Source organism: Balaenoptera musculus, chromosome 4 (genome assembly GCF_009873245.2).
Source record: "Balaenoptera musculus isolate JJ_BM4_2016_0621 chromosome 4, mBalMus1.pri.v3, whole genome shotgun sequence".
NCBI classification, from domain to species: domain Eukaryota; kingdom Metazoa; phylum Chordata; class Mammalia; order Artiodactyla; family Balaenopteridae; genus Balaenoptera; species Balaenoptera musculus.
This window is the reverse complement of record NC_045788.1, coordinates 142,915,927-142,932,872: the sequence shown is the minus strand read 5'-3', so window position 1 is coordinate 142,932,872 and position 16,946 is coordinate 142,915,927. Positions and strand designations below refer to the sequence as shown.

The 16,946-nt window shown below is 42.2% G+C and overlaps 1 protein-coding gene across 3 annotated transcripts in view; it reads right to left on the bottom strand.

Moving 5' to 3' along the window:
- The window catches only part of TRAPPC10 (trafficking protein particle complex 10), a 92,111-nt gene that overhangs the window by 57,029 nt on the left and 18,136 nt on the right, over nucleotides 1–16,946 (bottom strand). For 2 of the 3 annotated variants that reach the window (XM_036850264.1, XM_036850266.1), the window contains exons 2-3: nucleotides 5,575–5,656; nucleotides 1,815–1,974 (exon numbers count right to left, since the gene is read on the bottom strand). In XM_036850264.1, coding sequence (XP_036706159.1) covers nucleotides 1,815–1,974; nucleotides 5,575–5,656 — 242 coding nt within the window. The remainder of the gene's footprint in view (nucleotides 1–1,814; nucleotides 1,975–5,574; nucleotides 5,657–16,946) is intronic. The other variant, XM_036850265.1, reaches the window with a different exon arrangement.

Sequence of the window (16,946 nt, the reverse complement as noted above, 5' to 3'; positions counted from 1 at the left end):
ATGTGGAAAAATAAACATGCCAGAGCAACTAGGCAAACACTGAAGAGCATGACCCCTGAGAGAGGACCAGCCCGAGCAGGTATGGATGTGGACTGTCGTCTAGGGAAAGCACGAACTGCAAACAAACTCTGAACTCTTCACAGCAGGTTTGTCCCCGGCTGTAGCACAGGTGTAGCCATTCTGAAACTATCCCATGCATACTGCAGGACTGAGCAGGTGAGTGAACGTGTTGACGCGTCAGAGCCAGGGTAGATACAAACACGGAACAGGGTAGGGCAAGAAAGAGCCCTGTGGGGTTAGGCTAAAATCAGAGGCATCAGCATCAACTCATGATTTCTAAGACACATGCTTGCCTAGCCCTGTGTAGTCAAAAGGCATAGAAGCGGGGACACTCCCACAGTGCCAAGGGAACCAGGGCTCTGTGAAAAAATGGCCGATGCCAGCACAAGGGTAGCAAAGGGACAAGAACCCAGAATACCCTGTTGTGCTGGGAAGTTAGGAAGCGCTCAAAAGGACACAGGAGCCAAATTGAAGTGACTCTCACTGGCCAAGTCTGGGACAACTTGAACATCAAAATAAGTAAGGATAATTGACTATAAAGCACTAAATAAAACAGAAGCCCACACAGGCTCTTCCCTAGAGTAGAGCGCTGACTGATAAATTTGGGGAAGTGGTATGTGCAAGCCTTGGTAATGACTGGTGCAGGAAGAATCATCACTGGGGGCTAAATCTAGTCTGGATTTTGGAGGGGTTCCCGTCACTGTGCGATAGGGGTGCCTCCCTGGGCGTAAACTGTGCAAACAACATGGCTTATGCTGAACATCTGCATTCCCCCGGGAGTCTAGCCACCCCTGGAGTTTTGCTGTGTGCCAGGCGGAGGCTGCCTATGTGCCTGGCCCAATAAAAACCCTGGGCGCCAAGTCCCCAACAAGCTCCCCTGGTGGACCGCATCTCACATGTGCTATCACACTTGTTCTCGGGAGGAAGCACATCCCACGTGACTCCACTGGGAAAGGCTACAAAGCAAAGTCAGCAAGGGCAACAGGTGCACGGTGTGAAGGGGAGAACAGGCGTGAGCTTCAAGTCCTTTCTCATTAAAACTACAAAAATTACTTCTGTATCCTCAGTTTCAGGTTAAAATGTCACAATATGTAACGATTTATATATTTTGTATACTGCTAAATGCTTGTTTTATTAGAGTCAAACAGACAGGAAGAAATGACCCACAGAATTTTCTATTCGTTCATGAAAGAAGAATTCCGTCAAGAATGGGTTCACCAACACAGAACTGCCAAGTACGAGTAAAGGCCGCAGTGCCCGCAGCTGCAGCGTCCCCTCCCTCGATGGGCATCCCAGAGCGCCTCCTGCACCAGACACGGATCGTGAGTTAGGAGACACAGTCCCCTGCCCCCAGAGAGCCCGCAAACCAGAACCAGAGACAAACAAGGATTCGCAAGTACAGTAACTGTCATGATGGTGAGTACAGGGTGTTAGGAAAACAAAGCTCAAAGTAAATATTAAAAATACCTAGTGCCCACTAGGCCACAGTGAGATGGCTCACAAGAACTGGAAACACAAGTAAGACTATATTTGGTGATCACCACGAGTGCCCCGCGCTGGGCCAGAGCAGAAAATAGGCCACGGCAAAGCCACACGCTTGGCTGAAGGATGGAGAAAAGAGAAGACTACCAAAAAATTAAAATTAAAAAGTAAATTTCAAAAAGTATAGCTGTCTTAGCAAAACCCAGACCTCTGAATCTTAACCCCATTCCAAGACACGTTCTTGTAACTTTTCCCTTTAAATGAATACTTACACAGCATTCCGTCCAATAAATATGAAGAAAGGGGAACGTGAGCAGAGCTTTGTTTCCTTCTTTGGGCAGCAGCTCCTCTTTGAATTGAACAAAGTTAGATTCTAGGTGAATCATCTTTGGAGCTCGGCCATAGGACCTATAAACAATTTTTAACAAGTCACTGAGAAAAATGAGAATGTTTAGCAGAAAGAAAAGGAGAAAACGACAACAACAATTTAATCATATCTATGAGTTCAGAAGTACACATAGGGCACTAAGCCTGAACTGTAGCGATTACATACGCTATCCGAAAAGACGCTGTAACTTAGTTTAAACACAGCCCACATGGACATGTCAAGGCTCCCCATAAATCTGTCGGCTTTACTTTGCTTGCAACACAGACTTCTAAGAAAAACGGATGTTAACCTACAGTCACTTTTAAAGAAGAAAAGAGTTTCCCAATTGTCAAAAGTGCTGTGTGAAGCTATCAAAGCTTTAAACTGCTCTAATACTTTTGTGACAACCCGTATTATCCAAAAAAGAGAACTGTCTGGTGAAAAAGAACAGGTTTCGTTCACATAGCATAAATAAAATAGTGGTAACCACCCTCCTCCATTTCTTCTCAACCCAAGAACAAAGGACACATAGAGAAATCCCACAAGCTGCACTCATCTAATCTATGGCTATCAGAGGGTATGGATGCTGTTTTATTATACTTATAAAAATAAATTATGCTACATACATCTTTTTTCCATACCTCTATTTTCCACCTCTAGTAGTTGTATCTCTTTTAAATATCTATAGCTGGATTTTGTACTTTTTATCCAATCTAAGGAGTCTTGGTGATTAATAAGCTGAAACCAACCAAATTTAATGTGATTATGCTTGAACTTGTGGATTTTCTATTTCAGGCTCTCTATTTTTTTCTGTCCTTTGAGAGATTAATCAAGTTTTCTTTTTCCATCCTTTTTCTCTGTTAGTTTGAAAGCTTAACCATCTATTTCTTTTCTGCTGTTGGTTACATTTTAGTTTTTAATATGCATAAACTTAAATTTCCCTCTCAAAGACTGCAGTAAATGTCTACCTCTCCTTGAACAAGACAAAGATAGTACACTGTCTTCTCTCTGCTTTCCTCCACACTCTGAAATTTTAGATCTCTTAATTCTTAAAAGCACTGACACCATAATATAGCACAGTGTTTATGACTTGCTTGCTGGCAGCTGCTTCCTTTATCCTGTGAATTCATGGTTCATTTCCCTTTTTCTTGAGATACATTCCTTAATTATTTCACAGAGAGTAGTACAGTTTCTGATCATACATGTCTGAAAATGTTTCCCAACGATCTCCATCCAGTGGCAAGCAGCAAATATAAGATGTGAACAGCACTCTGGAGAGAACACGTGTGGTGCCGTGCAGCCAGAGTGGCAGATCAGGGCCCCCGGCCATCCTGGGCCCAGCTGGCATCCTGTCTCTCCCAAGGCCCGGGGGAGGCTGAGGCAGTCTTCCCGCTTGTATGAGTGTGAATAATACAGAACTCTAGATTCAGAGGTACTTGCCCTCAAGACTCTTCTTAAATGCTATATTTTATGCTACATTTTAAATGCTGTTAGAGACTGCAAATTTGGTTTTTCTTTTCTCCTTGTTGCTTGGCATGGCTTTTTGTTTGCTTTGTTTTGTTTCCATTCTGCTTGACATTCAGCGGCCCCTGCAATCTCCGAACTCACCGCTGGGAAAATCTTGATGCCAGTTCTTCAACTATCGCCTGTCCTCCACCCTCTCTATACTCTCCTTCTGAAACAGCTTCTACAGGGACATTGAAACTTCTGGACTTGGCCTTCACGGCTCAGCTTTCCTTTCACACCTCCAACTCCAGCTCTCAGCATTCAACTCCAGAGTTTCCAAGCGCAATCTCCCAACTCACTACTTTGCTTTTCAGCTACACAGCAGTTCACTGCATCAAGTAAAGTTTCTGCTTCAATTTTTTTCCCCGAAGATCTAATCAATTAATTTAAAATTTCATCAAAGTAATATATATACACTTTAATATGTCAAATAGTACTAAAGAGCTTTACACACACACACACACACACACACCCACGGCAGAAGGAACCCTGCCCAGTCCTTCTATCACTCCTTTCTACCCCTCGCCTACCAAGGTCCTGGGCCCTGGGCCCTGTCACCTGTCAGGGACTCGCCTGCTTCTCAGGGAGCCACCTCTGCAGACACATGGGCTCAGCTTTCCCTCCTATTCCTCTGTCCATCCTCCTTCTCCCAAAGAGGCGTCCACGTCTCTGCTGCCGCCACTTCTGCCCTTCTCTGCCCTTGAACATTTCTCGTTCTTTTTTCTCATTTAGTTTTCAAGAAGGTGAAGAGATGAAAATACATATTAAATCTATGCAGTGTCTCTATTTCATTTTTTTCCTCATAACCCCATTTCCTGTTTCTTCTATCTTTCTGAATGTTTAAATAACGTATACTATTGGAAACCCTCTACAGATTACTCCATTTCTTCAGGTATTAAACTCTTCCGTTTGCTGGACTGTTTTCTCTCATTCACAGCACTGGGCCTCTTGAGATGTTGAATAATTTTTCTGTAAGAGAATTCTCCCACATTCTGTACACTCTTCATACTACATGTAGGTAATTAAATACATTCCTTGTAACACTATAATCGGGCACAAAAATTAGACTAGATTCAATAGAGAGCCTGGATAAGTCACCTAGAATGTTAACTCTTCACGTTAGTAGATTACTAACTGGTGATCAGAAAGGAATAACATAGCAAGAAGCAGAATTACAAGAACATGAGTAACAACAGGAAATTCTTCATACACCTTGGTTAAAATCAGATTACCGGTATTAACAAGTCACAATCCAAACATTTTCTACAAATAATATCTAATCTTACCAGAAATTAGTCTTCCAGTAAGATAATTCAAAGTCAATTATTTCCTCAGAACAAGTCATTAGAGGAACAATTACAAACAATAGGGCAAACGGGAGGATTGATCTGGTTTCCCTCCTAATTTTTTATTAATAAATTTATTTATTTTTAATTTTTATTTTTGGCTGTGTTGAGTCTTTGTTGCTGCACGCGGGCTTTCTCTAGTTGCGGCAAGCAGGGGCTACTCTTCGTCGCGGTGTGCAGGCTTCTCATTGCAGTGGCTTCTCTTGTTGCGGAGCAAGGGCTCTAGGTGTGCGGACTTCAGTAGTTGTGGCACGCAGGCTCAGTAGTTGTGGCACACGAGCTCTAGAGTGCAGGCTCAGTAGTTGTGGCGCACGGGCTTAGCTGCTCCGCAGCATGTGGGATCTTCCCGGGCCGGGGCTCGAGCCCGTGTCCCCTACATTGGCAGGTGGATTCTTAACCACTGTGCCACCAGGGAAGCCCCTACTTCCGAATTTTTAAGTTAACATCTTTCTGTACACTTTCTCATCCTTAAGAGAAGAGCCAGGGGCTCAGGGCAGAGAGAAGGCCTCATAAGACAGCAGACAGAGGCACCTGCTCTAATGTGGAATCGGAGTGCGCGTCTCCTTTCCAAAATGCCATGAGGGATCAGAAGCCATTCTTATAAAAGCGGACCTTCAGCTCAGAAGAAGTGTCCCATTTCCACCATCCTATGACTTGTCAAGAAAATCAACACATTCCTTAGAGAAGAAGGCCCACGATTACGTGGCTCCACTCAGTTTCCTGAGAACTTAGCCTTTAACTCTTACTACTTCACTTGCTCACACAAATGCCTACAAAACGAGGGAGACGCAGCAAAAACCAGAGGCGCCATACCTTCTCCATTCCATTGGTTCTCTTGGAAGCTGCTGGGAGAGCGTCGGATAAATAGAGGTAAATAAATTCTGATCTCCAGCACCTACAACAGGAATAAAAATGGCATTTTTAGGTAAATATAGGAAAAATGGCTCTAAAATTTATTAATTGGAATTTTTAGGCAACTTAATAATTTAGCAAAATGACATCACAAAACAAGATTTTTTCATATCTTTAAATAAGTGGTCTCAAGAAAACCAGCACTTGACACGTGATCTAACTAACCCTCGCCTGGCCTCTCTGAGGTGGGTATGATTCTCCCCACGAGGAGGAGGAGGAGGAGGATCAGGAAAGTGGAGTCACCTGCCTGGGGACTGAAAGCTAAGGAGAGGCGGAGCGGGCCCAGCTCCAGCCAGTCTCGCCCCAGTGTCAGCTCACACAGCCGCTGCTCTCTTCAACTTGGACAAAACAGCCATGAAACTCCAGGCAGAATAGGAAACCCGGACAAGTGAACATGAGTTTCTTCACCAAAATAAGCTCGATACGCATCCAAATGCCACTAGGAGCCGAGACGTACAATACGCTCTCTGTGCCCACGCCACCCAGGACACCGGACACGCTTGCTCTCATCCAGTCCACACGGGAAGTCCTGGAGGCAGGCCCGACCTCACGGCTGAGGCGGGGGAGCACGAAGCTGGCTGGCTGCGGAGACCAGTGAGGAACCCAGGAGTGTCTGACTTCGCATGCTAAGCTGTGAATTCAGCTCTTTCATCCTAGCTTCGACGGAACTGAAAGATCCACTTAGCTCTCATAAAATGATAGCATAACCATATCGTACTTAGGCTTAAAAAGAACCTTTCAGTAGATGACTCAAATTCTTATACTCAGAGGATCCTCTAACTTTAAGCAAAACCATTTTCCATTTGCTTTTGTGTTGATCTTAAAGAAATCATTGGGAATTGATATGGGCCATTAACACATTTGTTTATTTTACTATCATGAGCCCCCCAAAAAAACCAAACGAAAACAAAACGAAACGTTCCCCAAACCACGTAACACTGTCAAGTGACTGCTGAGAGGAACAGTGTTTCTGGGCAGCGGAGCTGCTTATCCGAGAGGCAGTGGGGCACGGTGACTGGACACAGACGCTGAAAGGCTGATGGCCTGGCTCCCACCTGAGCTCCACCACCTACCAGCTGAGGACGCACGGGGAGACCACCAAGCCTTTCTGTGCCTCGGGGACCATCTGTGAAATGGGAAAATAAGAACAGCTCCCAACAGGGCTGTGGTGAGACTGAGTGAGTCAACACAAATAACCCTGAACAAGGCCTGACACAAAATAAATCCTTAATAAGGGTTCTTATTAATAATTTATTGTTGACATAAAAACAACTTTTATGTTTTAACTCATCATTTTTCGTCATGTTCATTTATTTGGTAGTTGTCTTAGAAATCAAAGTAAGAAAACCTTCAGTTAGCTTCAGATTTCTTATCTTTGAATGCCAACCCCTGCTGTCTCTTTTAAAGGTTCTAAGATTAACATATAAAAATCACTACACTTTGCTAAATAGAAATTAGGGCAAACACATAGAAGCTTTCTCCTTTTTTACTTGGTTTTATATATATATATATATATGGTCCTTGCAATAAAGTCTCACATAAAAGTACAGAGGGCGGAGTCAAGATGGCGTACTAGGAGGACGCGGAATTCGTGTCTCCACACAACTAGGGCACCTACCAGGCACCAGTGGGGGACCACAGACACCTAAGGGGACGGGAGGAACCCCCAACAACCAGGTAGGACGTGGGGCATGGGGGGAGTGAAGGGGGAGGAGAAGTGGAGGTGGGAGGGGACTGGCGTCCCTGAGGGGCGGCTGGGGGAGGGGAAGGGATCCCACGCCTGAAGGGGGAAATTGGGGGACCACTGGGAGGGCAGAGGATCAAAAGGGAGCGTGGCCAGGTTTCCCCTGCCCAGGAGCCTGCTGAGATCCCGGGCCCGATCCTGTGCCCACCGAGGCCTCCTTCAGCCACGAGGGTCCTGAGGGAATGGGAGGGAGGGAAGGGGGAGCAAAAGTAAAGGCCGGACCTCCGGGACCAGCACCCCTGAGGGGCGGCTGGGGGAGGGGAGGAGTTCCTACACCCAGCGGGACCCACCCACGGTTAGGGGTCCAGCAGCGACAGGGGAGATCCTGGGGGAGATGGTGGGGAGGGGTGCGAAGGAACGGACGGGAACGGGGCCAGTACTTGCCCTGTCCACTTAGGCACCAGGGAGCCTGTTGGGCTCCCGGGCCTAATCCTCTGCCCTCCCAGCCTCCCTCCTGCTGTGCAGAGCCCAAGCCCCGCCCCTACACTCGGAGACCCCCTCTGAAACCCCCTCCAAGGCACTGGGACCAAGCCCCGCCCACACACCCCCACTCAGGGCCCTACCTCCAGACTCTGGAGCTCCACACTCCAGAGGCCCTCCTTCCACGTGCTGCCTCTCCCCTTCCGCCCTAAGCAGAGGTCCCGCCCCACGCTCAAACGTCACCCCCCCACCCGCCTTGGTCCCGCCCCACCCTAAACCCCACCCCTGCCTAAGTTCCACCCCCACCTGAACTCCGCCCTCATAGCCAAGGCTTCTTTTTGTTGTTGTTGTTTTTCCCTCTTTTAGACTGGGGATCTGTTTCACCTTGTTGATTCATTGTTGTTAATTCTTTTAGAATTTTATTTTTCCTAATAAATCTTTTATTTTTCTAATTTTATTTTATTCTTTATACTTTGTTAGTGATCTCTCCTTTTAGCTTGTTCACCCCCCCTTTTCTTTTTTTTTTTTTCTTTTTTCTGTTGTGGTTTTATTTTACCTTGTTGCAGTTGTTTCAATTATAATTTTATTTTTCCTAATATATCTTTTATCTTTCCAATTTTATTTTTTTATTCTTTGATATTGTACGGCACCTTTTTTTTCTTTCTTTTTTTTTTTCACAGTGCCACAAAGCTTGCGAGATCTTGGTTCCCAGACCAGAGGTCAGGCCTGAGCTCCTGTGGTGAGAGCTCTGAGTCCAAACCACTGGACTGACAGAGAACCTCAGACCCCAGGGAATATTAACTGGAATGAGGCCTCCTGGAGGTCCTCATCTCAGCACCAAGTCCCAGCTCTATCCAACTGCCTACAAACTCCAGTGCTTGACGTCTCAGTCCAAACAACCAGTAAGACAGGAATACAGCACCACCCATTAAAAAAAAAAAAAAAAGAAACGACAAAAAAATGTTACAGATGAAGGTGCAAGGTAAAAATCTACAAGACCAAATAAATGAAGACGAAACAGGCAACCTACCTAAAAACAAATTCAGAGTAATGATAGTAAAGATGATCCAAAATCTCGAAACAGAATGGAGAAAATACAAGAAACATTTAACAAGGACCTAGAAGAACCAGAGCAAACAAACAGTAATGAACAACACAATTACTGAAATTAAAAATACTCTAGAAGGAATCAATAACAGAATAACTGAGGTGGAAGAACGGATAAGTGAGCTGGAAGATAAAATGGTAGAAATAACTGCCAGAGAGCAGAATAAAGAAAAAAGAATGAAAGGAACTGAGGACAGTCTCAGAGACCTCTGGGACAACATTAAACGCACCAACATTCAAATTATAGGGGTCCCAGAAGAAGAGAAAAAGAAAGGGACTGAGAAAATACTTGAAGAGATTATAGTCTAAAACTTCCCTAACATGGGAAAGGAAATAGTCAATCAAGTCCAGGAAGCGCAGAGAGTACCATACAGGATAAACCCAAAGAGAAACACACCGAGACACATATCAATCAAACTATCAAAAATTAAATACAAAGAAAACATATTAAAAGCAGCAAGGGAAAAGCAACAAATAACATACAAGGGAATCCCTATAAGGTTAACAGCTGATCTTTCAGCAGAAACTCTGCAAGCCAGAAGGGAGTGGCAGGACATATTTAATTAAAGTGATGAAAGGGAAAAACCTACAACCAAGATTACTCTACCCAGCAAGGATCTCATTCAGATTTGACAGAGAAATTAAAACCTTTACAGACAAGCAAAAGATAAGGGAATTCACCACCACCAAACCAGCTTTACAACAAATGCTAAAGGAACTTCTCTAGGCAGGAAACACAAGAGAAGGAAAAGACCCACAAAAACAAACCCAAAACAACTAAGAAAATGGTAATAGGAACATACATATCGATAATTACCTTAAATGTAAATGGATTAAATGCTCCAACAAAAAGACATAGACTGGCTGAATGGATACAAAAACAAGACCTGTATATAAGTTGTCTACAAGAGACCGACTTCAGACCTCGGGACACATACAGACTGAAAGTGAGGAAATGGAAAACCATATTCCACACAAATGGAAATCAAAAGAAAGTGGAGTAGCAATTCTCGTATCAGACAAAATAGACTTTAAAATAAAGACTATTACAAGAGACAAAGAAGGACACTACGTAATGATCAAGGGATCAATCCAAGAAGAAGATATAACAATTTTAAATATTTATGCACCCAACACAAGAGTACCTCAATACATAAGGCAATGCTAACAGCCATAAAAGAGGAAATCAACAGTAACACAATCATAGTAGGGGACTTTAACACTCCACTTTCACCAATGGGCAGATCATGCAAAATGAAAATAAATAAGGAGGACTTCCCTGGTGGCACAGTGGTTGAGAATCCTCCTGCCAATGCAGGGGACACAGGTTCGAGCCCTGGTCTGGGAGGATCCCACATGCCGCAGAGCAGCTGGGCCCGCGCGCCACAACTACTGCGCCTGCACTCCAGAGCCCGTGAGCCACAACTACTGAAGCCCGCGTGCCTGGAGCCTGTGCTCCGCAACAAAGAGAAGCCACCGCAATGAGAAGCTCGCACACCGCAACAAGAGTGGCCCCGGCTCGCCGCAACTGGAGAGGACCCGTGCACAGCAAGGAAGACCCAATGCAGCCAATAAATAAATTAATTAATTAATTTAAAAAAAATCATTGTGATTAAGCAGTGAGGGGAGGGGGGAAACAGCATTATAAAAAATAAAAATAAAAAAATAAACAAGGAAACACAAGCTTTAAATGACACATTAAACAAGATGGACTTAATTGATATTTACAGGACATTCCATCCAAAAACAACAGAATACACTTTCTTCTCAAGAGCTCATGGAACATTCTCCAGGATAGATCATATCTTGGGTCACAAATCAACCCTTCGTAAACTTAAGAAAATTGAAATCGTATCAGGTATCTTTTCCGACCACAACGCTATGAGACTAGATACCAATTACAGGAAAAAAAACTGTAAAAAATACAAACACATGGAGGCTAAACAATACGTTACTAAATAACCAAGAGATCACTGGAGAAATCAAAGAGGAAATCAAAAAATACCTAGAAACAAATGACAATAAAAAAACACGATGACCCAAAACCTATGGGATGCAGCAAAAGCAGTTCTAAGAGGGAAGTTTATAGCAATACAATCCTACCTCAAGAAACAAGAAAAATCTCAAATAAACAACCTAACCTTACACCTAAAGCAATTAGAGAAAGAAGAACAAAAAAAACCCAAAGTTAGCAGAAGGAAAGAAATCATAAAGATCAGATCAGAAATAAATGAAAAAGAAATAAAGAAAACAATAGCAAAGATCAATAAAACTAAAATCTGGTTCTTTGAGAAGATAAACAAAATTGATAAACCATTAGCCAGATGCATCAAGAAAAAAAAGGGAGAAGACTCAAATCAACAGAATTAGAAATGAAAAAGAAATAACAACTGACACTGCAGAAATACAAAGGATCATGAGAGATTACTGCAAGCAACTATATGCCAATAAAATGGACAACCTGGAAGAAATGGACAAATTCTTAGAAAAGCACAACCTTCCGAGGCTGAACCAGGAAGAAATAGAAAATATAAACAGACCAATCACAAGCACTGAAATTGAATCTGTGATTTAAAAATCTTCCAAGAAACAAAAGCCCAGGACCAGATGGCTTCACAGGCGAATTCTATCAAACATTTAGAAAAGAGCTAACACCTATCCTTCTCAAACTCTTCCAAAATACAGCACAGGGAGGAACACTCCTAAGCTCATTCTACGAGGCCACCATCACCCTGATACCAAAAGCAGACAAAGATGTCACAAAAAAAGATATCTCTGATGAAAACAGATGCAAAAATCCTCAACAAAATACTAGCAAACAGAATCCAACAGCACAGTAAAAGGATCATACACCATGATCAAGTGGGGTTTATCCCAGGAATGCAAGGATTCTTCAATATACACAAACCAATCCATGTGATACACCATATTAACAAATTGAAGGATTAAAAAATCATATGAAAATCTCGATACAGAAAAAGCTTTTGACAAAATTCAACACCCATTTATGATAAAAACCCTCCAAACAGTAGGCGTAGGGGGAACTCACCTCAACATAATAAAGGCCATATATGACACACCCACAGCCAACATCGTTCTCAATGGTGAAAAACTGAAACCATTTCCTCTAATATCAGGAACAAGACAAGGTTGTCCACTCTCACCACTATTATTCAACATAGTTTTGCAAGTTTTAGCCACAGCAATCAGAGAAGAAAAAGAAATAAAGGGAATCCAAATCGGAGAAGATAAAGTAAAGCTGTCACTCTTTGCAGATAATGTGATACTATACACAGAGAATCCTGAAGATGCTACCAGAAAACTACTAGAGCTAATCAATGAATTCGGTAAAGTAGCAGGATACAAAATTAATGCACAGAAATCTCTTGCATTCCTATACACTAATGATGAAAAATCTGAAAGAGAATTAAGGAAACACTCCCATTTACCACTGCAACAAAAAGAATAAAATACCTAGGAATAAACCTACATAAGGAGACAAAATACCTGTATGCAGGAAACTATAAGACACTGATGAAAGAAATTAAAGATGATACAAACAGATGGAGAAGTATACCATGTTCTTAGATTGGAAGAATCAACATTGTGAAAACGACTATACTACCCAAAGCAATCTACAGATTCAATGCAATCCCTATCAAACTACCAATGGCATTTTTCACAAAACTAGAACAAAAAATTTCACAACTTGTATGGAAACACAAAAGATCCCGAAGACCCAAAGCAATCTCGAGAAAGAAAAACGGAGCTGGAGGAATCAGGCTCCCAGACTTCAGACTATACTACAAAGCTACAGTAATCAAGACAGTATGGTACTGGCACAAAAACAGAAATACAGATCAATGGAAAAGGATTGAAAGCCCAGAGATAAACCCACACACATATGGGCACCTAATTTATGACAAAGAAGGCAACAACATACAATGGAGAAAAGACAGCCTCTTCAATAAGTGGTGCTGGGAAAACTGGACAGCTACATGTAAAAGAATGAAATTAGAACACTTCCAAACACTGTACACAAAAATAAACTCAAAATGGATTAAAGACCTAAATGTAAGCCCAGACACTATCAAACTCTTAGAGGAAAACATAGGCAGAATACTCATGACATAAATCACAGCAAGATCCTTTTTGACCCACCTCCTCGAGAAATGGAAATCAAAACAAAAATAAACAAAGGGGACCTAATGAAACTTAAAAGCTTTTGCACAGCAAAGGAAACCATAAACGAGAGGAAAAGACAACCCTCAGAATGGGAAAAAATATTTGCAAACGAAGCAACTGACAAAGGATTAATCTCCAAAATATACAAGCAGCTCATGCAGCTCAACATCCAAAAAACAAACAACCCTATCCAAAAATGGGCAGAAGACCTAAATAGACATTTCTCCAAAGAAGGTATACAGATTGCCAACAAACACATGAAAGGATGCTCAACATCACTAATCATTAGAGAAATGCAGATCAAAACTACAGTGAGGTATCACCTCACACCGGTCAGAATGGCCATCATCAAAAAATCTACAAACAATAAATGCTGGAGAGGGTGTGGAGAAAAGGGAACCCTCTTGCACTGTTGGTGGGAATGTAAATTGATACAGCCACTATGGAGAACACTATGGAGGTTCCTTAAAAAACTAAAAATAGAACTACCATACCACCCAGCAATCCCACTACTGGGCATATACCCTGAGAAAACCATAATTCAAAAACAGTCATGTACCACAATGTTCATTGCAGCTCTATTTACAACAGCCAGGACATGGAAGCAACCTAAGTGTCCATCGACAGATGAATGGATAAAGAAGATGTGGCACATATATACAATGGAATATCACTCAGACATAAAACGAAACGAAACTGAGTTATTTGTAGTGAGGTGGATGGACCTAGAGTCTGTCCTACAGAGTGAAGTAAGTCAGAAAGAGAAAAACAAATACTGTATGCTAACACATATATATGGAATCTAAAAAAAAAAAATGGTCCTGATGAACCTAGGGGCAGGACAGGAATAAAGATGCAGACGTAGAGAATGGACTTGAGGACACGGGGAGGGGGAAGGGTAAGCTGGGACAAAGTGAGACAGCAGCATTGACATATATACACTACCAAATGTAAAACAGATAGCTAGTGGGAAGCAGCTGCATCACACAGGGAGATCAGCTCGGTGCTCTGTGACCACCTAGAGGGGTGGGATAGGGAGGGTGGGAGGGAGACGCAAGAGGGAGGGGATATGGGGATATATGTATACATATAGCTGATTCACTTTGTTATACAGCAGAAACTAACACAACATTGTAAAGCAATTATACTCCGATAAAGATGTTAAGGGAAAAAAGAAAAGAAAAAACTATGTACAGAGTAAACAAATGAAGTGCCTCTTACACGCCCCCTCCCAAGTGTCCCCCACAGGAAATCCTGTTATATGATATAAAACTTGTCTACGTGGAGACTATAAAGTAACAATTTTTCCTATATTCCATCATGAAATAAATCTTTAATCTGTGTCCTAAATTTAATTTTAAAAGATTATAGGCCAATTAGCACATCTGTCAAGGGCAAAGACGTCATCTGACAATAACTGGGGACTTAACAAGTGACCATTTGATCTCAGCGCCTGTTAGGAGCTAAACTGTGTCCCTGCAAAATTCATATGTTGAAATCCTAACCCCCAGTACCTCTGAATGTGCCTGTATTTGCAGATAAGGTCTTGAAAAGCTGATTAAGTTAGAATGAGGGCTTTAGAATGGGCCCTGATCCAATCTGATTGGCATCCTTATAAGAGAAAATGTGGATACACAGACTCTGGTGTGGGAAAAGACCACATGAGGACACATCAAGAAGAAGGCTGGCCACCTCCAAGCCAAGGAGGGAGGCCTCAGAAGCCAACCCTGTCGACACTTTGATCTGGACTTCCAGCCACCAGAAGTGTGAGAAAACAAGTTTCTGTTGTTTAAGCCACCCAGTCTGTGGTATTTTGTTATGGCAGCCCTAGCCAACTGATACAGCACCCCTGATTTACATTTGAAGGTCAAATTCTTCTCACCCATTGAAATTCTACATTGACTGAACATGAAGAAAAGCCTCCATGATTTTCTCAGAATATATAGCTATTATTAATGATAATACTCCTAAGTCTTTATATTGAGTATTATGAAAAATAGAGATGTCTTTGAAAATGAGCTATAGAGAGCCAGAGCTCTAAAAGAGAGGGACAGGAAAGAGCTTAGGTGTAAAACCCCAGAAGAATTAAATCTAGGCTTATGTGATAGGTAATTAAATTAACAGTGTATACTTTGTAGCTCCCCAAAATAGCCCAACCACCTAGCAGAAAAGCCATTGGAGTTCTGAGGTCTGAATTGTACGAGCCACTTCGTTTTGATCCCATGGGCAACAGGGGCATGAGAAAACCCAATAAGGATTCAGCTGTTAGAAAACAGCTACTAGAAGCAAAAATGAGGCTTAAGATTGATGTGTTCAGAGAACCCTGTTCAGAAAACTGATGTGTTTATTTTTCTTACCCAAGAGGCCTATTAAAAGAGTCAACTCAGACTATTTATTTCAACAACTAAGATTTCTTTCTTTCTTTTTTTTTTTGGTGAGAGAGGGGAAACTTATCAAAATAATTTGTAAAAGTAATTCAAAGCACAATCCCATTAACACTGGGTTGGCCAAAAAGTTCCTTCAGTTTTTAAGTAAAAATAAAAGACATTTTTCATTTTCACCAAGAACTTATTGAACAATGTATTCACTGTTTTGTCCCACTACCTTCTGCCATTTTTCAGGCAACTTCATAATTCCATCTTTCCAAAACTTTTTATCTTTTTGAGCAAATAATTGTTCCAGGTGCCTTTTACAGTCTTCCAGGGAATGGAAATTTTTTCCATTAAGAGAATTTTGTAAAGACTGAAATAAATGGAAACCTGAAGGTGCAATGTCTGGTGAATATGGCGGATGAATCAGAACTTTCCAGCCAAGCTGTAACCGTTTTTGCCTGGTCATCAAAGAAACATGCGGTCTTGTGTTGTCCTGATGGAAGATTATGTGTTTTCTGTTGACTAATTCTGGACGCTTTTCGTCGAGTGCTGCTTTCAGCTGGTCTAATTGGGAGCAGTACTTGTTGGACTTAATCGTTTGGTTTTCCGGAAGGAGCTCTTAATAGAGAACTCCCTTCCAACCCCACCATATACACAACATCACCTTCTTTGGATGAAGACCGGCCTTTGGTGTGGTTGGCGGTGGTTCATTTCGCTTGCCCCACGATCTCTTCCATTCCACGTTATTGTACAGTATCTACTTTTCACAGCCCATCACAACTTGTTTTAAAAACGGAATGTTTTCGTTATGTTTCGGTAGAGAATCGCATGCAGAAATACGGTCCAGGTTTTTTTCGCCTATGTGGAACCCAAACACCAAAGCGATTCACATAACCAAGCTGGTGCAAATGATTTTCAATGCTTGATTTGGATATTTTGAGTATGTCGGCTATCTCCTGCGTGGTATAACGTTGATCGTTTCTCAATTATTGTTTCGATTTGGTCGCCATCAACTTCAACTGGTCTACCCGACCGTGGAGCATCGGTCAGTGAGAAATCTCCAGCACGAAACTTCGCAAACCACTTTTGGCACGTTCGATCAGTCACAGCACCTTCGCCATACACTGCACAAATCTTTTTTTGTGTTTTCAGTTGCGTTTTTACCTTTCTTGAAATAATCTAGCATAATATGCCAAAAATGTTGTTTTTCTTCCACCTTCAACATTAAAATGGCTACACAAAAATTCACCAATTTTGGTAAGTTTTTTTTTTTAAACGCACGCTGATATGACAGCTGTCACAATACAATCTACCAAATTGTTTCAAATGAAGTTAAAGACAACTAGGCGCTACCAGAGCCATCTTACGGAAAAAACGGAACAGACCTTTCGGCCAACCCAATATAAATCTCTCTCTCCCTGTGTGTGTGTGTGTGTGTCTCGTCA